At 40.5% G+C, this 18247-nt stretch overlaps 1 protein-coding gene across 1 annotated transcript in view; it reads left to right on the top strand.

The window, feature by feature from the left end:
- Window positions 1-18247, top strand: part of LOC129712661 (protein unc-13 homolog C-like) — a 221118-nt gene that overhangs the window by 69431 nt on the left and 133440 nt on the right. Inside the window, exons 7-9 of the mRNA XM_055661267.1 lie at window positions 2935-3154; window positions 4674-4901; window positions 7547-7688. Of these exons, the coding sequence (XP_055517242.1) occupies window positions 2935-3154; window positions 4674-4901; window positions 7547-7688 (590 nt within the window). The remainder of the gene's footprint in view (window positions 1-2934; window positions 3155-4673; window positions 4902-7546; window positions 7689-18247) is intronic.

Genomic DNA, 18247 nt, shown 5'->3' with positions numbered 1-18247 from the left:
AAAAAGTATTTCCGCTGTCTGGTTAGCATGCAACAAAAGCTTTTCACTGCACCTCAGTACATGTAACAATAAACGAAACTGAAGTGGAAAAGCAAAAAAATGACACATGTCAGGCAACATCCCTGGAGAAGATGGATAGGTGACGTTTCGGGTTGGGACTCTCATTCAGACGTGAAGCATCACCTATCCATGTTCTCTAGGGATGCTGCCTGACCTGCTGCCTTCCACCTCCAGTTCCTACAAGAGAAAAAGCAAGTTAGTCCAAGTAGCAACAGCGGTAGGGTTGGGCAGACTATGGGAACAGGCCCTTCCGTGTCTCTCCATCCATGTGCTTGTCTAAATCCCTCTTAAACGCTGCTGTTGTATCTACTTCAATCTCCGCATCTCCTCCCCCGACAGCACGTCCAGGCACCCACCACTCTCTGTGTGGGGAAAAAAATGTCTCACTCTTTAACTTTTCCTCTATCACCTTCCACAGTTCCCTCCTTGTGGATCTTTATATATTATAGTACGAAAGGATTTAAATATTTTCTCTCGTTAATCAATTGCAAAAATGGAGGCATACGCGTGCGATTATAATTTGGTTGGAACAGGTCCTTGAGCTCGCAAAGGGATACCTCCCTCAGCATGCGTCGGGATATGGGCACAAACCAAACATCCTAATCATCCTACTCAGATAAGGAAGGTTGTTTTCCTTTCAGCTGTGAGTTCACTGTGTTCTGTGTGAAAGTTGTTAGTTGAATTTCATACTCCAACTACCTTCATCCTGTTTCTCGTAACTATCTAGATGCCTCCCTTCACTCTCATGTTCTCTATGATCCCATATAATGTTAATATATTCATAAGTATTTAATACTACAAAGAAAGTTAATAAAGAATATGTCCACATTTTGACACTTTTTTTATCATCGTCTTATCACTATAACATTTTACGGTTCGTGCGTTTCCTTCTCAAGGGTTCCGTCTGAGTGATGCAGTTTACATCTAGTGGCATGTATCTAATTGGGTTTTTCTTTTACTTTTACTGCCATTCGCATTGTTAGCAGCACCAAATATGGTCTTTTCCACCGAGAAGAGAAAGAATCTTTGTTCATTGCTCGCACTTAAACCTGATCTCCTGGTTTAAATGTGTACATATTTCCTTTTGCCGGAGAGACCTGTGCCTGCTTAACTTTCTCATAGTTTTACTAACTGTTTCACACATGGCTTGAGCATATTTAAGGATTTTTCATCATTCCATATCAGGGCTACCGTCTCAGGAGTCATCGGGAGTTGGGTTCCTGTTGTCATAGGTCGCCCCATCAATATCTCGTGAGGTGTTAGGCCCGTGTTTCTATTTTTCTGATTTCTCAGGGCATATACATCACTACAGGCATGGCGTCTGGCCACAACAACCTATTTTGCTGACCTATACTTTGGCAAAAGTAGCTTTTATTTCCCCATTTACTATTTTTACCATCCTTGAGCATTGTGGTTGATATGGTACGTGTAATTTTACTGGAACCCAAGAGCCTTCGACAAGTTCTGAACTAATTTATTGGTGAAATGAGTGCCTCTGGCACTGTTTATTCCCATGGGTATCCTGGATTTAGGTATTATTTATTTCATTAAAATATTGACTACCGATGGCATGTGCTTCCACCCTTCTGGAGAACATATCAACTATGACCAGAACGTACTTAAAACCCTTTGCTGCGGGCATATGTACAAAATCAATTTGCAAATTCTCAAAAGGCATTTCAGGTTGTGATAGGTGATCACATTTTGCAGGTGTCTTCCCTCTATTATTTTGTTGACACACCAGACATGTTCTTGCAACATTATCAATTATGACTGTTATACCCGGTGCATACCATTGTTGGGACAATGCATGTGCCGTCCCCCCTTTTTCCATGTGAGCCTGTCCATGGGACAAAAATAGGCTCCTGGGACAAACTACCCGACCATCAGGGCGAACCCAGACAATGGGGTCTTGATAACACCCTACTTTGCTCAGGGAATTCTTTTCCTGGAGTGATGCTCGGCTCTGGGCATCCTGTAACTGGGTTACATCAGTGCTAACCGGGAGCTTTCTTTGTGCTGCAGACTTAATTTCAACCGCTTGTAATTGCGGGGTTTGCCTGAGGGCAATTTGTTTGGCTACATAATCAGCTGATCTGTTTCCCTTTGATACATCATCATTTGATATGCCTTCTAATATTTGATATTTCCATCATGGGAATAGGTTCTGACTGTCTATGTCAGACTCTCATAATTTTGTATATCACAAACAATAGAGGTACCACTCTGATCCCTGCAGAACACTACTGATTACAGACTACCAGTCTACCAAAACACTGTGGGTCTTCTGGACCAACCTACCTTTGGAGGAATGAAATGTTCAATTTTGATGTTACACATGACACTTTCAGTTTTGTTACATATAATTAAACAACTGTCCTATTTCTAATTGGGAGAATTAACTTGAAGTAATTTATGGGCCTGTTCCACTTTGGCAATTTTTTGGGCGACTATAGGCGACTGCCACAAAATTTTCAACATGCTGAACAATTTTCAGCGACAGTGGCGACAATTTTTGCTGTGTAGGTTGTCATAAGTGCTGTCATAGGGACATTTTAATTCAATTAAAACTATTCCCTGACAGTTGCCTATAGAGTCGCCTAAGGCCCATTATTGATACATAACACATACAAAGAATGGCTAGGTCACAATTACTGAGGTCCACAGAGAGAATGCCTTAACAATGACCTTGTAGCATTCAATTAATAGCTTGAAGCTCACAATTGGAATTCAGTGTATAATTCACTAATGCAGACCTTCGGAACACAAAGGTAAGACATGCAGTGAATGTCATCAACTTGTAATTGGTTAAGGATTTTAAAACAATGCTTAAGTTTACTAATTCCTGTTATTTCCCAACCATATTTTCAACAGAAGTTACATGTTTACAAGAAAACATTACAGGCCTTAATCTATCCAATATCGTCAACTACACCGCACAATTTTGAGGTGTGGACAGCAACTACTCCAACCTACTGCTATGAATGTGAGGGGCTGCTGTGGGGCATCGCAAGGCAAGGCATGAAATGTACTGAGTGTGGTGTCAAATGCCATGAAAAGTGTCAAGACCTTCTCAATGCTGACTGTTTGCAACGTAAGTATTTTTGCTGACAAAATATTCTGTATTGCATTTGAGAAAGAGAGATCTGTTTACTGGCAGGGATCTTGCAATCAGAATCTATTGACATTTGATGACGACATAGTTATTAGATGAAAATAAAAAAACTGCAGCTGCTAGAAATCTGAAATAAACAGAAAATACTGGAAACACTCAGCAGGTCAGGAAGTGTCTGTGGCCGGGAAACTGAATTAACATGTTAGGTCAGAGCTTTCATCAGAACTGTTCTGATGAAGATTGTGTTAGCAGAAGTAGAAGAGATTGGGCAGACTGTGCACAGTGGCCTCCAGAAGAGACTTTGCAGGAACCAGCAGAAAAATGTTAATTTCAAGATTTAAGCGACCTGACAAGGACCTAGAAATTGGTTGGATACTCTAAATAGTTGATGTGTGGCAGGCTAATCAACAGGTGGTAGGCCCAGGGTCTCAAAGGACCATTCCTTTTCATTGTGGTGCTTGCAAGATAAATTCAGCCATTCTTGGTCAGGTTTAGGGACTTCGGGGAGAACGGCTCAGGGGAAGATTCAGTGCTGATCAGTGATCAGAGTTGTCAGGACAAGAACTGGGGAGGAGGTCAGGATCAGAGATGAAATGGTAGTACTGGTGGTTGGAATGCTAGAAAAAGGTTTGGTAATAAAGTCAAGGTAGAGGTGCGATTGGTAGAAGTTGGAAGTGGCTCCAATTGACAGGAGAGGCAACATCATTGCCATGAGGTGGTTTGAATGAGTGCAAACTCAAATATCCTCTTGGATCCAAACAACCATGTTTCAATGCAACCATACTCTCACAACACAGGATTGTTTCCATGTCCACCCAGGTTCTTAAACCCATCAACATTGAATTCACATTTGTTCCTTGTCAGGTTCTTGCTCCTATTCCTTTATTACATCTTGTCAGTCTCTCCATCTGCAATAAGTTATATCATCCATTTGATTTAAAATAATGCTCAGATATCGAGTGCATCAACAGAAGAACATTTTGATGACTATGAAAGGTTTAGAAAATAGCTGGCAAAATGCTTATGGATCATAAATTTGCTTGGAGAAAATTCTGAGATTGTTTTTGTGATGTTTTTATCAAATTTATTTGAGATGCTATTTTCAAAATATGAGAAAATCTAAACTGAGATTGGCATCTTGACTGGGCCTAATCTGATCATTTACAAAGATGTCAGGAATCAATCTTGTGCAGTAAATGCCTAATATATATTCAACAATCCCAGCAGCTAAAAAGAACTTGGTCTACGCTCAGGTGTAACACTTTCCTTGTGCTAGCGTTTATAACTTCCAAAAAAATAATGTATTCAACGGAGGGTATTTGTTTTTCTCTCAGTGTACAATCTCGGTACATCCAGTTCAGATGCAGAGGAAATAAACTGATTTAACAGTTTGTGCCACCTGTGCATATCTTCATATCCTTCTAATGTTGTTTCACCCTCACAAATCTTGCTCATTTAAAATTCTAAACAACTGCTCGCTTTAACATTTACAATTCAGGAGCAGCCGAGAAAAGCTCAAAGCATGGTGCAGAGGATAAAACACAAAACATCATTGCAGCCATGAAGGAAAGAATGAAAGTCAGAGAGACCAACAAGCCTGAGATTTTTGAGTTGATCCAAGCACAATTTGAAGTGTCCAAAGAAGACTATGCACGGCACTTGAAGGCGGCAAAACAAAGTGTGTTGGAGGGGACGTCCAAGTGGTCAGCAAAGATCAAAATAACAGGTCAGGCCTCCCTGAGCATGTGTTTCCTAAAAGCCCTGTCCCTCTGTACGTGTTCATTCCAAGAGCTCTCCCGAGTTTGCCCTGATTCGAACTTGGAGATTTACGGTAATGGCCAGTTGTCGGTGCTCGGGGCTCTCGTGGACATTTTTCAACATGTTGAAAAATCTTCACGAGTCTTCCCGTGCTTACCTGCTGTTAGCGAGTCTTCCCGAGTACCTGCTGATAGCGCTAAGAGACGTCCCCGAGCTCCGACATACCTGCTACATTCATTCTCCGTGCTTACCACGAGTTTGATTTTTTTTTTAACTCGGGAGAGCTCTTGGAATGAACTCATACCGTGGGACAGGGCTATAACAATTCAAATGCAATATCTGGGTATCTGGGGTTTTGGTTTACTATTAATTTTTATTATAGAAAATGATAAGTAACTGCCAAGGTGTTACTGCCATGACATTGACCATACGCAGTATTGACCTGACACAGAATTGACCAGGCACAGCAACAACCGTGCATAGTATTGAACAGCAATGGCACCAACTAGCCACGATGCTGACCAGGCATGGCACCGACTGGCACATTCCACAGATGATCACGTCACCACATTGACTACCTTCTCAGAATGCGGGTCACTGTTTTAAAATTATATTATAACAATGCCGGTCACTGGTTGTGTGCGCACTTTGAAAGCTTTCTACAACATTGTTAAAGTGAAATTGATGAATATGTAAATTCAATATATTGTTGACATTTATAGTCGCATTAGTGGAAAAAAAGTAATTCCTTCAAGTAGACTTTTGGGTTCAAACTCCTTTCATATTGAATTATTGCTCATTTTTTATCAGTTATCCAGAATATTTGCAGGAATTTTTGTACTTGACGTGTTAAATAAAACACTCCATTGATAATTAAATAACAGCTTTGTAGCAATACTTTCACTAGCACAACTGCAGCAGTTGCGTAGCTGGTAAAGCTGCCGCCTCATTGCGCCAGAGACTCGGGTTCAATCCTGATGTCAGATGCTGTCAGAGTTTGCATATTCTACCTGTGACTGCATGGGTTTCGTTCCTGGTTTATCCTTCAGCCTTCTGGCGTCTCACCTGTGGCTATAGATCATCGATCAAGGACAAAGGACAAAGATCACTGTCTATGCCATATCCATCTCCTTCCTTTGCTCTTTCGATAACCCAGACTAAGATCCCACCTGGCCTTGGGAACTTAACCATCTTAATGTTCTTTAAAATACTCAACACCTTGATATCAACATGCCTGAGAATATCAGCATATCTCTCTTTAATCTCACTATCCTTCTCCCTGATGAAGACAGATGCAATGTACTTCATATAGGATCTTTCCCACTCCTCTCGCTCCAGGCATAAATAATCTCCTTTGGCCTTGAGTGGTCCCACATACCCCCTAACTAGTCTCTTGTTTTTAATGTTTAAAATGCCTTCCCATTTGCCTTACTTGTCAAAAACATTTCATTGCCACTTTTTCCCTCTGATTCCCTATTTAAACAATAGAATAGACAATAGGTGCATGAGCAGGCCATTTGGCCCTTCGAGCCAGCACCGCCATTCAATGTGATCATGGCTGATCATCCCCAATCAGTACCCCGTTCCTGCCTTCTCCCCATAGCCCCTGACTCCGCTATTTTTAAGAGCCCTATCTAGCTCTCTCTTGAAAGAATTTCCTTTGTGTTCCTCAAGAGCCCTGATGATATCAGCTCCCTGAATCGTTTTCTTCTTCCTATTACTTTTTGACAGCACTCTCATCACTCAAGGTTCCTGAACCTTGCCATCCTTGTCTTTCTTCTTCACAGGTCCTGAGTTCTGACTTTAAGTGACTCTATCAGATGTGGACATATCCTATAACAGCCGTTCCCAATCTGCTCACCCTGCTCCTGGACTAATCTTAAAATTCAGCATCTTTTACATTTAACCTCAGTGCTACCTATTTATAGTATTTCTATGAAGGATCTAACATACAATCCATGAGTATTTTGCTTTATCCATTTATAACTGGTTTCTCTTCAGCCTGACCAATTCTCTATATATCCATTTTATTGACCTTTCCATACAATCAATTCAACAAATTCATTCCAGGAGATGTTGTTTAGGCTGAGTAATTTGCTTGGCTATTATTTCCATCTCTTTACCTGGCCAAGAAATGAGTTAACTCCAAGGGCATTGAGAAGGGAAATCAGCACGAAAATAAACTTCACAGCAAAAATAAATATCATGCCTGCTGTTGGATAATGGCTTGCTGCGTTTTCAAAATTCCCAGCTAACCTGTGATTGATGATACTGGTGTAAAACAAAAGTTATGGCTTACCAACCTATACCATAATTCTGAAACTCTAAATCTAGATAGAACAAAGTGTCAGGATGCTATGTGTAGGCACCATTATTTTCCATGGTGATCTTCTCTGATCAAGGAAGGAAGTCGATCCCATTGCAGTAACCTTTTCTCTAATTCATTTTTGAATGGGAGTGCTCGACCAAGGAACATATCCTACCATTCATATAAACTTTGTGCTGGTAATGGCGAGCGGTAAAAAAATGCTGATGTACAATTAGTCATATTTATGTTTTACGTAGCTGATTGAAGATATTCATTAAATATTCCAAACTTTATTTGTGCAACAGTGCTCTGTGCTCAGGGTTTACAAGCAAAAGATAAGACTGGCTCGAGTGACCCTTACGTCACAGTGCAAGTGGGTAAAACCAAAAGGAGGACCAAAACCATTTTTGGGAATCTCAACCCCAGCTGGGATGAAACATTTCACTTGTAAGTACTGGATTATAAATTGGTGTTTGCTGTGCATTATCACATTTTAATGGGTTAACCTCACAGTCTGCTTCTGCGCTGGATTTGCTGAATACTGTATACAACATACTTGATAAAGTTGATATACATATTTTTATCATCAACGAATGTCTTTTTTTTCACAGGTGACGAGTTAAAAAGTAAGAACTGACTAAAGTGAAAGCAGTGTTCACTGTCATGTTATTAAAACAATAATTTTCAAACATTTTCTACATGATAAAAAAAAATTCAAAATGAAAGTAAGGGTATTGATGTAAACAAATTGCAAAACTGCATGTTTTTACTGGGCAGGGATTTGGTCCTTCGCCTGAATTATGCACATAAACAATTGCTCAATGGAGCTCCAGAACTGCAGCTGAGTCCGAAACAATTCTTGTTTCAAAACTGTGAAGTGTGTGTGATATAAACACATATATATATATATATATATATATATATATATATATATATATATATATATATATATATATATATATATACATATACATATAAATAAATGGTGAGCTACCTTCTTCGCACGGAGGTCCCACAGTGCTGGTACAATAGGTGTTTCAAGGATTTGACTCAATAACAGCGCCAGAGACCTAGATTTTATTCTGAATGTGGTTGCTTTCTGCACGTTCTTCCTGTGACCGTTTGAGTTTTCTCCGGGTTTCCTCCCACATTCCAAACACATGCAGGTTTTGTGATAAATTGGCTCCTGTAAATTGCCCTTGTGTGTAGGGTGTGAAATCGGGATAACATCGAACTAGTGAATGGGTGATAACTGGTCGGCACAGACTCGGTGGGCCGAAGTGCCTGTTTCCGCACTGCATGTCTAAATTATAACTATAGGGGAACATAATGTATTTCCAAGCTAGTATACTTCATCAACTGGAGTTGGTGGCATTCCCATTTACTTGTTGCCCTTACCTTTCTTGATGATAGCGACATCAGGTTTGAGATGTTCTTGAAGATACCTGGAGCTATTTGAGTACACTTTGTAATTAGTGCACTCTCCAGCAACAGTGTGCATCAGTGGCGGAGTGACTGCATGCTTGAGGTGGTGGATGGAGTGCCAGTCAAGCAGGCTGCCCACACTTTCTTTCTAGAGTGCAACCTTCTATGCGGCTGCATATAATGCACTGTGGGCTTTCCAATGTGTGGCCAGAGGCCAGTGAGGATGTCCTTGAACCAGCTGGCAAACTCGGAATAGTAGCAAAGGGTAAATTGAGCAGAGAAAGGTTAGCAGACAATTGCAGTCATTTTACAGATGCAGAGGGAGCGGTATTGCACTTTTCAAACCTGTAAATATGTTCCTGCCTTCACACAAAAATGTAACACTTAATTGGGCACCAGTGTTCCTTATAAACATTGTCACCTTGGCCAAATGGAAAGAATGTCCTTACATGTTGTAACCATTTGTATTGAGAAATTGCATAATAATTCTGTGATTGAAACTGCAAGCATCATTTAGGTTACTTATTGCCTGCTCTTTGATGCCAGTGGAACAAGTAAGGTGGAGCTGTCATGTTTCAGTAGCAGATTAACAGTATCATGGCCATTTGTGCTTTTGGAGTACTCAATGCTCTCAATTTCCCCCATTATTCTGTCCATGGCAATTGCCTGGTACCAGACAGGTTGGCTGTCTGGGGTCTGGTGCCATAACATTCAGCTGTCTTTCTTGCCTTTCTCCCTGACCCCATTTGAGGTTTATGACTCAATATCCTCTCCAGCTTCATTGCTTCATCCATCTGAAGCTGTGCTGCTCAAAGCTTCTGTGGTTTGTAATTTGGGAATTCTCGTGCAATCTTGGCCAACCTCCTTAAACATGACCAACTTCAACATGAGGGGGGAAATTTAAAGGCAACGAGGAGGTTACTTTTTTTACAGTAAAAATGACACACTCTGCCAAGGGTAATGGTGGAAGCAGATTATGATAGTGGTGTTTAAGAAGCCTATAGATAATCACGTGCATATGCAGTTAATGAAGGACACAAATCATGTGCAGTTAGAAGGGATTAGTTTACCTTGGCATCAAGTATGGCATAGATATCGTAGGCCAAAGGCCCTGATCCTGCGCTGTGCTGTTCTATGTTCTATAACCAACAACCACAAGGCTGTCTCACTTCTCTTTTGAAGAACTCCTTAAAACACACCTCATGGAAAAACACACCATATGGAAAGTGTCACCTTTTCTTTGCTGAGGTTCCTTGAAATTCTTGCTACTTCAGAGGCACTATGTGATTATCAGGTCAATCAAAAGCAGAAAACGCTGGAAACAGCTGGCAGGTTGGCAGCATCTGTGGAAGGAGAAATGGTTACGTTCATGTCATAGGAGCAGAATTAGTCCATTTGGCCCATCAAGTCTACTCCACCATTCCATCATTGCTGATCTATCACTCCCTATCAACCTCATTCTCCTGCCTTCTGCCCATAACCGCTGCCATCCTTACTAACCAAGAATCTGTCAGTCTCTGCCTTAAAAATATGCATTGACTTGGCCTCCACGGCCATCTGTGGCAATGAATTCTACAGATTCACCACCCTTTGACTAAAGGAATTCCTCCTCGTCTTTCTAAAGGTACATCCTTTTATTCTGAGGCAATGGGCACTGGTCCTAGACTCTCTCACTTGTGGAAACATCCTTTCGACATTCACTCTATCCAGGCCTTTCACTGTTCGTTAACGCACGGAACTCTTCATCAGAAATATCAGCTTGTATATTCATATTGAGCCTGCTTTTCCTTTGTCTGAAAACAGTTGTGCATTGCATTGTTATATTTGGCATTTGATTCTTTTTTTCAACTTTTGTTTAGTGCACCTTCAAAGCTTATTTTGTTCTTGGAAGAATATATACCTTCCTCTGTTTCTCTGACCAAGTATTTATTCACTGCAGATTTATCAAACTGCTCTCTGAACTGAATTGAGTTAAATCCTCAGCTTTTATGGGGTTTTTATATCTATGCCAAAATATTTTACTGAGCAACAAGCTCTGATTACTAAATCTGCCCATTTTCTTGTCTCAGCATGGAAACTCTTATTTTCTATCTGGAAAATTACAGCAATTCCATTTTTAAACCACATGAATATCAACATGTCTAAAGAATCCAATCGCATTACATCAAGATTAGAAATAAAATGTGATGCTTGATTATCATTAGGTCTAAGATGTTACTGCATCATTTGCTATGGAGCTGGTCACTATTAGTTTGAAAATTACTTCAGACACTTAAACAGAGAAATCAAAAGCATTCTTTATAACTTTCTCCTTTATTATCTTGGTCTTTCTAGCTTATCTGAATTCAAACCTTAGAAGTGTCATAATTCCCCAATTCAAAGTAAAATTGGTTCTAATCTTATCTTGCTTGATTCACTTGTACTTATAATGTAAGGCACAATAAAATGGGATTTCTTTCTTACTTGCTGCCATAAATTTGATAATGCCTGTGGTGTGATTGATAGCTATGACAACAATCATTGGACTCAGTATATTTGAAGCTTTTCACATTTGAGATTATTGATGTAGGTCAGTTGAAGATGTTAGTCTGGGATGTGCATATGTTAGTGTATTGGTGGAATCAGTGATTGTAATTCCTCACCTAAATCACTGTTTAGCCGCTGTTCCATGTGTAATCATAAAACAGCTTAAGCACAGCACAGCTAAGTGCAGCTGAAAAACATTGTAACATCACTTTCATCAGATATAGAAATCATATGATTTCTTGTCAACTACAGACCAAAACACAGTGATTTATGTACAAAGGATGAATATAAGAACTCTTTCCTCTTTCTAGAACACAATTTTCCCTAAAATCAATGCACAGAAGCCAGCAAATAAAGAATAAGTTGCTTCAAAGTTCCATGGAGAATAGTGTACTTGTGTTCAATATATTCTTCGCTCTGTTTCTGGTGCCGAGTGTTTATTTTCCGTTGATTAGTACTGCTACAAATGTAGTGTAGTCATGCTGTAGTTCCAAGTGTGCTTCCAGAGTTTGATTCTGTTAACCTCAGCGTGTTCAGATATCAGCTAGAGAAGTGATGGAGCTGGATGGAGCAGAAATGCTGCAGGTCCGAGTAACTGCCATGGGGTCCGGCATCCCCAGGGTCATTATTCGAGAGGGTGAGCTGTCTAGAGGTGTTGTCGGTGACATTGCCGGCAGGGCCGGCCTTAAGCCGATTGGACCAATTGCTCCCAATTGGACCCCGCGCCTAAGGGGGCCCCGCGCCAGAGTAATGTACTCTCGGCTCAGGTAGATCTACCCTGGGTAGAGGAGGGAGCAAGGGGTGGAGAGAGAGTAGAGGGGGTGGAGGGGGAAGAAAGGGATATACGGGGAGGGGGTGTGAGGGGGAGGTGAGTCGTTCCCTCACGGTCCCGGGGCAGCGCTCCCGCCCCTCCAGTCGCTGTGCTTCACACACAGCCCCGGATCCACCCCTCTCTCTCCCCGGGAAGACGCGGTGAACAATCCAGGGAGGGCTGAGCTGGGGGTTGGAGCAACGTTTACAAACCTCGGCCTCAGCTCATACCCGTCCGCCCGGACCCCGGCCACCGGCCCTCTCCCTCCCTTCTCTCCTCCCCTTCTATCCCTCCCTTCCCTCCCTCCCTTCTCTCCTCCCCTTCTATCTCTCCCTTCCCTTCTTCCCTCCCTCCCTTCTCTCCTTCCCTCCCTCCTTCATCTCTCTCTTTTCCCTTCTCTCCTTCCCTCCCTCCTTTCTTCTTTCTCTCCTTCCCCCACCCTTCTTTCTCTACTTCCCTCACTCCCTTCTCTCCCTCCCTCCCACAAAAATAATGCACAGACAACTAACACACACACATCACGCATGGACAACTAACACACGCACATATAAGTTAGGATGTGGTAGAAGCCCAAAGGGTAGGATGGGGCTGAAGCCCAAAATGTAATGTTTTTCACCAATTGGTTTTCCAGGATCTAGTAATTTTTTTTTTTTTTCATTTCACAGTCACTAAAACAAGTGGTATTGTAACTATATACTTTTCAGAGGTGTCTACACATTTTGTTTGAGAAACTCAGCGGGTGCAGCAGCATCTATGGAGCGAAAGAAATAGGTGACGTTTCGGGCCGAAACTCTTCTTCTGTCTGAAGAAGGGTTTCGGCCCGAAATGTCACCTATTTCTTTCACTCCATAGATGCTGCTGCACCCGCTGAGTTTCTCCAGCATTTTTGTGTACCTTCGATCTTCCAGCATCTGCAGTTCCTTCTTTTACACATTTTGTTTTGTTACTTGCAAGCTTACATGTATGCAATTTTATATTAAAATGTAGCTTAGATCTGTTTGGTCCATTAAGTCGCAGGCACATTTTAAGTGCACATTTTGATTGTTTTCCATTCTACCATAGAGACATAAAGTCTATAATAGACTTTATTTGTATTTCTATGATTCTACAGACTTCGGCTGGGAGCCTGGGGCTCACCAAAATTGTTCCCAATTGGGCCCCGCACCTCCTAAGGCCGGCCCTGATCGCAGGAACTTAAAAATGGGACCTGAGAATCCTGAACCTTCCCATTTGGGAGAAGGCTCTGTGTGTGACGATGGGTGCGTCCTAATATGGGCCAGTTCTTGGCTATCAAGCTTCAAGCAGAGGCTCTCAAGGGGGAGATAGAGTTATTTAATACAATTCATGCAACATGGAAAAGTAAGTCGTACAAGTAGGACAAGTAGACCTGTGGTTGGATTAATTGAAGGCAGCATCATAACATTAATGTCTAGAAACTCTGCCCCAAACAGCATCGTTCAACATGCTGACTATTCCATTGGAAGTAGAGCCCAACACTGTGATGCTAATTTATTGTCTTCAGTGCAACTGTGTGAAGATTACATTTTAAGCTGATAGGTTTTTCAGGCAGAGCAGTGGAGGTTTGAAGAAAATGTAAAAAAGGTTTCATGTAAAAAACATACAATGTCCAATGAATTTTTAAGGTCTTTCTGGGCAGGAGGGCCAATTTAGTCTGAATATGTTTCCTGGTTTTGATAGAAGATTTCCCTTTTGGAGAGTGTTCCAATTATACACAGATCAAAGTCCAATTGAGATTTGACATTGTTGATAATAACAGGTTAGCCAACTAAAAATACACAGACAAGGCTGGAAGTAGCTGCCAGGGAATTTATCACTGAAATCTTCTGTCAGCCATCCAGATACATTCCAGAGTGTTGTAATTGGTTGTGCTATGCAAGTGTACATCTCTGGAGAGAGGAGAGAACAGAGCACCATCAATCCTGGCCTGGCAAAACCGAATACCTTTCTGAATTTATTCAAGATATCAACGATTTCTTATTTAGTATTCAGAAAAAAAATCATGCTTTTTCATCTTTGGCAAAGCACGAAATGATACTGATCCACAGTTCGCTATTTACCGTTTTGAAATGGCACTTTACTGAGTTTATAACAAAGGTTAATCTGAGAGGTTGGTTTTATTTTATATATGATTCCCAAAGAGTGCCTTGGTACTTGGTAAAATTGGTAAATTTTTTGTAAAATTGATGAAATTAATGTAAGTGAGACAGCAAGTGCAAGAGCTTGGAATTGTTTAAGTGCGCATATGTGCAATACATTAGGACTTGCTCGGGCCATTGGGGTAAAATTCCAGCTAACAAGATCCAAGCTATCATGACATTTAGCAAATTCAGCATGCTCAAAGGCTAGCCTTGCAGGATAAGTTGAAGATAAGTGGTAAATTTCAGCAGTGGTCAGTGAATGGTTGAAGTGACAGAGTGGAAAATATCCAAGGCAGCAGCAGGGTTGTGTTTAGCTCAGGGGGATTGTCAAGGGCTTGTGCTGGGGTCTGAGGGAGATTTGATGTGCTGGGTATATACAGTGCCCTCCATAATGTTTGGGACAAAGTCCCATCATTTATTTATTTGCCTCTGCACTCCACAATTTGCGATTTGTAATAGAAAAAAATCACGTGTGGTTAAAGTGCACGTCAGATTTTAATAAATGCCATTTTTATACATTTTGGTTTCACCATGTACAAATTACAGCAGTTTTATACACAGTCCCCTCCATTTTAGGGCACCATAATGTTTGGGACACAGCAATGTAAAGTAAGTAAAAGTAGTCATGTTTAGTATATTGTTGCATATCCTTTGCATGCAATGACTGTTTGAAGTCTGCGATTCATGGACATCACCAGTTGCTGGGTGTATTGATGGTTGGTCCACATGATATGTTCCCAGAGTTTGACTCCATCACCTGCATTTCCTCAGGCAGCTCTGTCTTTACTTCTTTAGCAGAGTCTTTGTGTTGTGAAGGCCCACTTTTGCACGTGGTCTGTGCAATCAATATGCTGGTACGTTGAAACTTATTGAAGTAATATTCAGATCCTTATTGCACACCATTAGACTGCACCACTGACATCCAGTCACCGTGATGTTTTAATATGTCAGGCGTATAAGGGATTTGGAAAGAAAATAGTGTCTGTGACCCTGCATCAAATCTCTAATATTTATGCTTTTCCAGGTAATTTCAGTCATATAATAGATGTAATCAATTTTAACCCAGAACAATTTCTCGGCCAAGTTCTTTAGGTTCACACTGTCGATTTGATAAAAGTGTGTTGAAGTGTGAATAGGAAGCGTGCACTTACTGTTCTTCAGTGCTGAAGTTGGCTTAGGCTTTTTATTCTTGAGTTCAATAACAACATGCCCATTATCTGCTAATTTCCTGCCACATGCCGCTTGTTGGATTTCGATCTTCAGGACTTGATTTGCTGGAAATTTCAGATCTTTCTCATACCTGTCTTTTTTCTTTCTCTCTCGTTTTTTTCTCTCTCTCTTTTTCTCCTGTCTGTCTGTCTGTCTGTCTGTCTGCCTGTCTGTCTGTCTGTCTGTCTGTCTGTCTGTCTGTCTGTCTGTCTGTCTGTCTGTCTGTCTGTCTGTCTGTCTGTCTGTGTCTGCCTCCCCCACCAATCCCGCTCTCCTGTCACTCACTTTTACAAAGCTGTTTTGAAATTATTTGTAAAATGAAGTTATTTAGGGAGATGTGTGCAATTTGGAACAGGCTGAGTGCCTGCAACTCGCTGTTTTTTTTGGTGTGAAATTCTGGAATTAGAGGCAATTTGAGACAAAAACGCACAAGAAAAAAGACAGGCCGTGGCGGTGATGCACCAGAAACTGATCCTCTTGTCAGTTCAAAGGCTGTTTGAGAGACAGAAATTTATTGAAATTGGTATTTGCAGATTAGCACATTTAAAAAAGAATTTAGAAGCGATACATTTCCTCGCATAATGTTCTTGAATTAATGGTAAATTATTTGCAAACATTCTTGTGCATAATATTTTATGCTTATATTGTAAAATATTGATTTATCTCATTTTTGAGCTTTGATAGATGTTTTTAAGAAGATTTATTCAGGAAGGGAATGGCAGAGAAGTGGATGAGGAAAGTGTATCCAGTATGATTTTGTTTAATCATGGAGCAGGCTTGAGGGGCTGAATGGCCTGCTTCTGTTCCTATTTCTTTACGACTTAAGATTTAGTGCTGTCTTAACACATACCTTATAGTCTTAGCCATAACTTGGAGATTAGCTCAGTTAAATTATACTGACCATTTAAAAAGCCTGGTGTAGCCTTTAATGGTGCCACTCTTGCACGTGTGTCCAGTGACTGGTATTTTGAGTGTCTAATGCCTGCTGCAGTACGTGCGTCAGCGAGTAAACCTTCCTCAGTCCAAGGAAGGTTTAGCGATTTGGCACTGGATTACAATTGAAATGAGATGGAAGAGAATTAAAATTGAGATAGTGAGCAAGGATTTATTTTATAAGAATTTTGGGACCTCCAGGCAACCACTTAAGCCTCTGCCACCAATCGGTTAAATCATGACTGATCAGTTCAGCTCACTTTCTCTACCTTTGATCCAGAAACCTGGCTTGTCTCATGAAAATGGCTTCTCACTAGCTTCCTCATCAGATCGCCCTCTATAATTTTAAACACTTCCATTAATTCACACCCCCCCCCCCCTTTTCTCCAAGCTCTTGAAATATGACCTAAGTTTATGCACCTTATCATTATTTAACTCGTATCCTCCGAAAACCAATATATTCTCTTGACTTGTGCTGTCCAGAATCAGTCACCATATTCCGTATGGGATCTGATCAATGCCTCATGCAAAAGAAACATCTCCTCACTTTTTGTATTCAACTCCCTTGAGATAAAAGCCCATCAGCCCATCAATTATTTGCAGCCATCATTTGATGCGAATGACTGGATTACCTGGTCCTGCCTCCAACTGTTCCTCTGCCCATTAAATCTCCAACAATAATTTGCCTGTTGTGCGTGCACTTTGCATTTTAACTTAAATTCACTGAAAATATAGAATGAATTTTAGAGGCAGTGTGTCGTGTGCTTTGACTATGCAGTGCATTTAGTGTTTCTGGCCAAGGATGGTTTTTCAGGCAAGCCATTTCTTGGGAAAATGAGAATCTACAAAACCCATAAGGCCAGACAAAATGGCATTAATAAGCTATCAGTTAAAATGTCACTTACTCATCATTGCATTTGTTCTAAATTTCCCGCGACCTTTAGTGGAATGGTGGTTGGTAAGTATCCTCATTACACATGGCCCCAACCTCCACTGTTGATGATCTCCAAGCACGTATCTCTGGCAGCTTCTTTAACTCCGATTTGTTTTCCGGACTTTGGCCCATTATTATCTTCCTATCAATGTTAATGGCGTTATCACAGAAACATGCCCTTGGACATGATTGAAAAAGGCAGCTGGTCCCATTCCTTGGATCTTTTCATAAATATTTTTATAAATATATTATAAACGTGTTCATTCTTTCCTATTAAAAGATATATAGCATCCTGCCTTAAAAGTAAAATGTATTAATTTATATTATGTGTTTTTGAGTAGGTCCCATTACAGTACGTGTTTATCTTTATCATGGTGATAGTTCGAGTCCACAATTTTTGTATAATCTTAGCAAGTCAGTCTAAATTACTTTAACAAATTTGCATTGTTGAATTGGCAAATTTGCAGTGAATCATTTTGAAAAAATGGTGTTGCTGTTGGTTTCAGGGGCACTTTCCAAAGATTACAATGTCTGTTTTGTGTAGTTTATATATGCAAAGTATGCATTTCATTTTGTGAATGGAATTATATGACAGATAATGAATATACCCTACTTCAAATTCAAAATACAGCCAATGCTGGAAATCTAAAATAAGAACTGAAAATGTTGGAAATAATCAGCAGATCAGGCATCGTCTATGGAGAGAAAAGTAAAATGGGGAAACAAAGATATTAACTCTCCGTACAGACATCAGAAGAAAAATAAACGAGCTCATTTAGAAAGCCAATCCAATCATCCAAAGTGTTCAATAATACTCTTGTGCAATGATTTCATCATTTTTTCATTTGAAAAGATTGATAATGAGTTTAAAATTGTAGAGAAACCAATGGTGATTTCATTGAGCCTCAATATTCAATTTCCTACTTGAAAAAGATTACATTTAGTATGAACTGAAAATCTTTTTGCCACAGTCGATAAACCTTGTTTCCCAGCGTTGCATATGAATGCT

Source organism: Leucoraja erinacea, chromosome 33 (genome assembly GCF_028641065.1).
Source record: "Leucoraja erinacea ecotype New England chromosome 33, Leri_hhj_1, whole genome shotgun sequence".
NCBI lineage: Eukaryota > Metazoa > Chordata > Chondrichthyes > Rajiformes > Rajidae > Leucoraja > Leucoraja erinaceus.
This window is presented reverse-complemented; position numbering and strand designations above follow the sequence as displayed.